Source organism: Chanos chanos, chromosome 13 (assembly GCF_902362185.1).
Source record: "Chanos chanos chromosome 13, fChaCha1.1, whole genome shotgun sequence".
Taxonomy (NCBI): Eukaryota; Metazoa; Chordata; class Actinopteri; order Gonorynchiformes; family Chanidae; genus Chanos; species Chanos chanos.
The window spans coordinates 19973782-19982063 of NC_044507.1; the positions used below are offsets into that span (position 1 = coordinate 19973782).

Here is an 8282-nt window from a genome sequence, read left to right on the forward strand (position 1 = left end):
AGTAAATGTGCATATGGAAGCGATATTCATCATATAGTTGTAAAATTACTAGGGCTTTTAGATAACCACTGGCCGATTAACCAACGGCTGATTCTCAAACTGTCAGTGAACCTAAGCTGTTCACAATGTTAGAACAATCATATCTGATATCGCTGGGAAGCATAAAATGTGGAGACAAGTAGGCCAATACAATGGTACTACTCCTTAACTGGAAAAGGTTAAGTAAGGACACCCAGGAATATGTCGTAGCCCATTCCTCACTAAAAGAACATTTTCTTGTCGTTGTGGCCATGATGTCGCCTGGTGGCTTTTACTTTCATATCTGCAAAGTTTGTCTAAGTTTGGCTGGTAACGTAGCAGAGGAGTTCACCGGCCCCACGTCCACACAGCTTGACTGACAGCCATCACAGCCTCTTGATGACCACCTTCACTGCTCTCTTCTCAGCCATTGGATGAAAGCCAGGCTTTTAGAAAAGCTTGGCTATGTTGCACTTGTATGAGCCAGGTTGCTGCTTTTGACATGGCACTATTAAATAGAGTAGAAACTACGCCGCAACGGCATAAGCGGCTAATGTGCTGGGCGGGTTAAAGAACGCATTCATGTGCTCTTATTTCTGATGGTTAAAAATCAAATGACCAATGAGAACGCGGGACGTTATTTCAACATGCGGTATGCTGTGCATCGCAATGCAAAGCGGGACACCTGGTTGCCCTAATTGCAAATTGTCCGGTTTTCCTCCACAACCACTGAGGAAATATCAGAAAAAACAACAACAAACAACACCACACGCACAACAACGACTAAGATGTGGGATTATCAGGTGCATCAGGGAAACAGGCACTGCTCTGAACAAGGAAAGCTACACGTTTATTGATACTTTCTCAAAGGCAGAAAGAACCGCATTCCCAACTGTAGTTACTGTTCTTAAAATATATAAAGTAGAATGTTTCAGACATAAAAAAACCCCCAAACAAACAAACAAACAAACAAACAAAAAAACCCAGAATTAAAGAGGCCACATTATGAAAATTTCACAGATTTCTACTTAATGCCCAATCCAAATGGAACACCTCGGTGCGAGAGCAGGAGCTGCTGAAAAAGTGAAAATGTGAAGTGTAGAAGTGAGGCTAAAGAATGCTGGGCTTATGAAATCCAAGAATAACACCCATCTGTCAACTTCGGTTTCGTATGAAGAGTGTGTTTGTTGAAATTTTGGAATGAGCTGTTGGTGTTGGTATGTACATATTTCACATGTTAACTGGCTCAAGCTGATTACAACAGCCTTTCTTGGAGAGAAATCCCTATTGGGCAAAAAAAAAAAAAAAAAAATCTTGTTACAAAAAAATATTATTTTGACTATTAACCATTCAAGCTGCTAGCTCCTGCAGGTATCCAAAATATTTCACGAGCACACAGAACAAAATGTTAGTTTTATCACTGTAACTGTTTTTCTAAGTTGCTAAAAAAAAATACTGGCAAAGTGCTAATTCAACAGAGCAAAAAAAAAAAAAGAAAAGAAAATATACAGAAATGCAGTGTACAGCACAGAGGCAAGTTTTTATCTAAATGTGTACACAGCACAGAATATCGCAGAGAATGAAAAAAAGTCCTGTATATATATATATATATCTTTATCTACAGCATACAACACAGGCATGTGAACAAAAGAGTCATAAAAAATGAAGGCACAGGGCTTGGCTCACATGCCCTTCGAGTCTTTCAGCATGTGACTTGGTTCTAGTCCAGTAAGGCAGAATGCTTCTTCCCCCCCGACACAGAGAGTGGGGTTCAAAAGGAGGGTGCATTTTACAAACTCTCTATGTTCCAAATTACAATGGGCTCCTTGAATTAAATCAAACATATTTGAGGGAGAGAGAGAGAGAGAGAGAGAGAAAATCCACCATGTGCACCATCCTTTGAACAATAAACAAAAAGGAACTGGAAAAAAAAAAAAAAAAAAACCCAAACACATTTTTGTCCATTTTACCTAACTAGCTAAATATCCTACTTCAAACCACATGTTTGTCAAGTTTGGTCATTAAAAAAAAAGAAATTATATGTAATAGGCCAATAAAAAATATCTTATATTGTAATGTTTGCTGAGGTGGAGGCCAGAGGGAGGACAAATGAACAGTAATAGCCACTCGCTCAAAGGGGAAATTTGGGCTATTGAAAAGTTATTATTGGAGGGGCAGGGAATGTTCATACAGTCCTCAGGAAACTGAGTCATTCCATAAACATATGATGCATTTTCAGCTCACTGACTCTACGCATGAGGCTTTTTTTTTTCAGTTAAATCTCAGTTCATTTATGACAAAATGGAGCATGAAGGACAAACAACCTTCCGTTTGTGATGAAAATTGTGGTTATTTTGCTCAGCTGGAAGGATACAGACATTGGAATACTGGCCCTTTCATTCCAAATGGATGGGCCTGAGACAAATTCAATCTTTCAAAAAGAAGAAGAAGAAGAAAAAAAAACAACTTAAGACTTTGTTTGCATGGGAACTTTCAAGTCAGAACACGCATTTTCATTAAAAAAAAAACACCATAATAAAGAATTCTGCCCACTCTCCGAACATGCAAACACTAATTTGACAATGGAATAAACTAATAATGTAAAATGTAGCTACTGGAGCAGTCAAACAGAGACACATAAAGACACATATTTTCTGTTTACTTTGTCACCACGTGCTGAATTCAATATCATTTCTATTACAGACATTCAGTGCTCATTATTTCATTGTTTAGCCTTTGAGTCACCAAGTAGAAAGATCAGTCCAAAGTTTCCCTGATCTCTCTATCTATTCACATTTTACAACTACACCATAGTATATTGTTGGAGTAATGATAATGAAAAAGATATACAGAGGTAAGGCTTGAGGTTTTACTTCAGCTATGTTACAACTTGGATGACATGATAGGCTCTACTGCAAATTAACCTTGTCTGCAAGATAATCATTAATCTTACAATGAATGTACAGAGGCTAAGCTGCACTAAAAACATCTTTTACCTCTCTATATCTTATTATTAAAAAAAAAAGCCATATCAAACATTGAGTTAGTCCAACCCACTCAGCATGACAAAGTCTCAACGCTATTGTAAACTCATTAATCGCTACCACCTTCCAATGAATGTCTGGCATATGGTGAGACTCTATACCTTTACGTCCAATCAAGAACGTCTCAGAAACACTCAGATCTGAAACCACGAAGGCGATATCTCATCTCCACTTTCCCTGTGTCATACTGTGGTGAGGGAGCTCAGGTTTCTAAGTGCGTATTTCAAAGGTCTTTGGGAGTTCACTGTGGTAGGCTGGAAATGGTCAGCAGCTTCCCTTAGAACATAAAACTGTGCCTTCTCATTCAGGAGCTGGTGCTTAAAGGCATTTCTCTTTCAAAGTAGAGAGACCGGGCAAAGCCTCTCCCCCGACTACTGTCCAATAAGCAAGTAAAACGGAGCACGCTGTTGTTTGGGGAAAAGAAGAAAAAGCACACTGGTCTTTCATCTGCACTTTTTGGCCAAATTAATTACACGGCTTAAAACTCTCAAAGCTATTTAGAGTGCCATTTGTACACAGCAAGGAGATGAAAAGTTGTTCCTAAATATATATGTTTTTTTTATTTTCCCAAACAATCAGCTGTACTTAAAAGACCAAAAAAAAACCCCAACTTATTCTCAGAAGATGTCCCAGAGAGGCCGGAGAGTCCCAGAGATGGCAACCAATTGAAAAACTGAAATACGCTTCTCTAATGAATTCTGTAGAAGACAGGACCTTCCCCCAAATCTCCATAAAATACGACGGAAACCTAAATAGAAGAACTTATCTTTCACAGCAGGCTAGCTTTTATTTTAACGCAACTGTAACCCTTCGCACTGTTTTGCAACTTCCCCAGTTGTACAGTTTTAAATATTTTCTTAATAGGACGTAGAAGGGTGTGTAATTATTTAAGACACTGTCTGACCATTCTGATAAGGTTTTTGGGTATTATGGTTAATCTATTCATACCCGTCACATCAATTCAGCTCATGTATGGATCATTACAGGGTATCTGACAAAATCCTCTTTAATAACATCAATTCATGAATGTTTTCATAGTTATATAAGGATCTCTGAATGAAACAGGAAAGTTTAACTAATAACACTTTCGACAATACTACACTAAGTACTGAATTTTGATTAAAACAAGCGGGTCTCCACACAAAAGATTAATTTTATCTGGCTATTTTCAATAACGAGCAATAAATAAATAGATAAATAAACAAATATGAACTGTTGGGAGGAACAATAACATGGATGATTTAAAGACAAATCTGAGTTTTAAAACACAATAGCACGAAACTCAAACAATTTCAATTGCCTTAAACTACTTTTGGAATCCAAGAGAGCTACAAGCCAGATCAATGACCTGGAAATAAAGAACAAAGCCATTGCTTGACACCATCGGGCAGCCTTTTCCTAAAGGTTACTATTTTTTGCAGCAGACTTATGATGGAAGCCAGGGGGTGGCTCCCCCGTGACAAACAGTGCTCTCCGACAGCCATACTCAAACAGTAACATCTAGCCCACTCCCACTCCGTTAAAGCAGAATCCATTTTCTGTTCAAGAAGATTATCTCTCCCCCTCCTACCCAATACAGTCAGGAAATTTTAATCTACTTTTAAGTGTATTTTCCCCATTGTAAGGCTATAGCAGTTACAACAACAGAAGCAACGAGGAAATATAAGCACACTTTTTTGACGTTTGTTCATCTTTGCTTAGGAATCGCCTAATCAGATGCCAAACAGGTATTTAGCCACACAGTCAAAAGAGGCACGTTAGGTTAAAACTTGGGTTAAAACACAGGACGTGCACGCTAGTAGATCACTTGAACTATTTACGGTCATGTTCTATAATATCTGCCTTAATGCTTCCCTTGAGCATTCATTTTAATTTAGAACCCCGTGTCCACGAATTACAAAAGACTCACACATTTACTTGATAGGCTTCACGTAATAAGACCAAAAATTTAAACACAACCTGAACTGTTTTACCAATACAATAAAATAACACAATTACGACATTGTTGCTGAAACCACAGTCTATTCTATTACGAGGAGATTATACAAAGCCGAGTTATTTGCCATTTCAGTGAGGGTATCCTGCCAACCTGACAAAACAATAATTATGATGTGGGATGAAAACGCAATACAAGTTTTCCCCCAGCTAAACAGAACAGTAGGTCAGTGTGTTTCACTTTATCGCAGGCCAGGCCCCCCACCCCGCCTTAAATCATACGACCTTTCGTTGGATGCGTACCATTTCGCTCTCAATCATGTATCATTTTCCCACTATCTTTAAATATGTGATCGCGCGGTATTTGTAAGAGAGTATAGGGGGAAACTAGATGCATAATTTCTCACTATCCAAGGCATGACCATAGCTACGTTATCTTTAAAAAGGACTGTATTGCAGAAGCCAACGCTTGCTTATTCCGAAATGAATATATCTCAGATTAATAAACATTAAAACACTTATTTTAATAATGGTACTTATCTATACGACAGTTGAGTTTATTTCAAATTTGTCAGATGCGGATAAACTGAAATGTAGTTCTGCCTTTTAGCTCTGTAAATAATAGTTTTCATGCAAAACATGCTACGGCACTGATTCTTTAGTTTTTTCCCCCCATATTTAAAGCCTTATCTTGGAACTTAAACTGAACCGATAACGACACAGCATAACCGAAGCATTTGTCCACCTCATTCTGCAGTTCGGAAAAGACCCGTTACTACAGAACAGGCTACGGCCAAACACCACTTCCATTAACATGCGTGGACAGTAATACCCATTCGACAGGATTATTTACAACAACTTCGATGAAGATATAACGTAGGCATCTCAAACATTTTACTGTCGTTTGACTGCTGCTTACGTGGTATTCGAAAAAAGAAAACAACTCTACTCACTGTGATGAGAATGTAGGTTAATGGCCGGTGGTAAGAATTTTCCAGAGTGCAAAGCCGCCGGGTGCCCCGCGCCCAAGTGACCGGGAGAAGGGGGTATTCTACCGGCTGCAGCTGCAGCTCCAAGTCGGTGTGACTCCATTGCCAGTCCGGAAAGCAAAGGTGGAGGTACGTGAACAGATCTGGGGGGTCCGAAATCTCGGCCATCCATCATCCACTATGGGTAAACTTGATACAAGAAACAGTTCGATCGGATATTCCGAAAGAGCCAGTTCGTTGGCTATACTGTCCATAGATTCCCAGGCAAATCAGTGTCTTTATCCGGCATTCTGCCGACCTAAAACAAAAAAGGAATAAAGCCTTGAGAAAATCTGTAGACAACTGAAAATATATCCAAATGGATATCCGAGTTCGACGTGAATTGGTCTGACCTAGAAGGGTGTAATGACGCAGTTTTCCTATAAACTACGAAAAAACAGAAACTAGACCTTTAAGTTCGATTGGCGTAAAACTGACACGAAGACTTTATGAAAAAAAAAATCAGTACTGTGAAAAAAATTCCAGTCAAAACAGTCAAGATGCATTAAAGCTTATTCGCGGCATTTCGCCCTGATCGCAGTGGTTCATTTGGTGCTCTTGTGATTTTCGATGCGCGCAGTATAAATAGAATCCGGCGCTTCCTTCTGTTAGGTCGGTACTTCACCCACTGTTCATCGAAGTAGCCTGCACGGTTGTATGCTGTACAAATATTCACGACGGATAAACAGATTTAGTTTTTCTCCAAACAAATCCTTGTAGATACTTGCATTACACAGCCAAAACACTGTAAACCCTTGGAGTATACATGTTTCGGACGCGCCTAAACTCAGTGCAAGACTTCGAATATGGGAAAAGACATTAACAATTGCCGCGCTGTGTATCCTATTTGTTATACACTGTTGTCGAGGTGATCGAGCTCGTTTTATATATCAAGACATCACTATACTATTGGTGCCAGGACGGGACTCGCACTTTCCTGAAATGCTTTAGGTGTGGAGGCTTTACACTGTAGACTAAGCAATTCACGAGGTGTGGAATTCAAACGCGTTCGGACGATTACATCATTTTAACAATTTCGGAGGGGCAAAAAAAGAACGTGCACTGGCAAAGTCATTACAAATTCGAGTGAAGACGTCGTTCTAGATAATGTTGCCATTTCAACATTAGCACTTAAGAAGGCTAAACTGTTTGTGGGGGTTCGGAAGGACAAGCATTTTTTTAGTTATTGTTATCTTACTTAACAGTTTATTGCAAAAGCTCACACGTCCTCAGAAATATATGGCGATATCACGTGAAGAAGCGATTTTTTTCTTTCTTTCTTTTAACTGGTAATATGCCTATTGCGTCAGGGCGAGAACTGGGTTCTGTTTCTCGTTTAGATAGACTATATGTTGTTTGGATTCATGTTTGTATATTAGTTTGTAACCACTTTCGGCTTCATCTGGAGCCGAGCAACATGTATGCAAGTTTACAACTTCAATTCCACGTTGCCTTTAATAAACTGATAGTTAGGTTTAATGTTTTACGGAAGATCGACCAACAGACAAATAAACACAATGGCGAGTCAAAGTTTATGTTCGCGACTTGAACAGCCATGCTGGGTAGTGGAAACGGCAGGCTGCTCGTCGGCCACGTTTCAAACTTTCAAATACTTCCATTTCGACTCAGAAACTTTTTAGTTGCCGTGCGTTATACAGACGTACGTAACACGCGTGTCTTAGCAGAGTTAGAACGAGTCGAAACTACACCATATTTACCAACCCCCTGCCCTCTTCGTCAGAGAAAATAGCAAATTCTTTTAAAAGTGCTTTTGGTATGCTTTGTCTAAAAATACGAACGCAACTATGTATCAACTGCGGGAAAACATCGATCTCTTACTTGCAATGGTGACTCTCAGTTTAAAGTATCCAGTTTCTTCACAAAATCCAAACGTTTATGTGACTTCGTACAATCCATTTACAAACCATCCGCTGATACACGGAGGGATAGAATTCGGGGAAGAAGGCCCTTCCTAATAACCACTGTAGATCTTAGTGAGCTCCTCAGCAATGAAACAAGCATTGTTCTACAAGCACCGCCTCCTCGAACCTAACCTGACAAATCCTACAACAAAACACGTGATAGGTCCATTGAAGTGTCGATCAACTCGATGTAAACACTTTGGCTCCTCTCCAGCACTATAAAACCAATTATGGACCAAGGAGGCTGAACTGTTTCAAGCTCCCCCCTCCTTCCTTCAAGACTTGAATGATCAAAACAAGCAGTGAGAATTTTGGAGGGCACTCTCTGGGCCGCA

At 39.5% G+C, this 8282-nt stretch overlaps 1 protein-coding gene across 1 annotated transcript in view; it reads right to left on the minus strand.

The window, feature by feature from the left end:
* The window catches only part of tnrc18 (trinucleotide repeat containing 18), a 56334-nt gene extending 48343 nt beyond the window's left edge, over positions 1-7991 (minus strand). Inside the window, exons 1-2 of the mRNA XM_030789630.1 lie at positions 7865-7991; positions 5951-6284 (exon numbers count right to left, since the gene is read on the minus strand). Coding sequence (XP_030645490.1) covers positions 5951-6161 — 211 coding nt within the window. The 5' untranslated portion in view covers positions 6162-6284; positions 7865-7991. The remainder of the gene's footprint in view (positions 1-5950; positions 6285-7864) is intronic.
* Between the last annotated feature and the right edge of the window lie 291 nt (positions 7992-8282).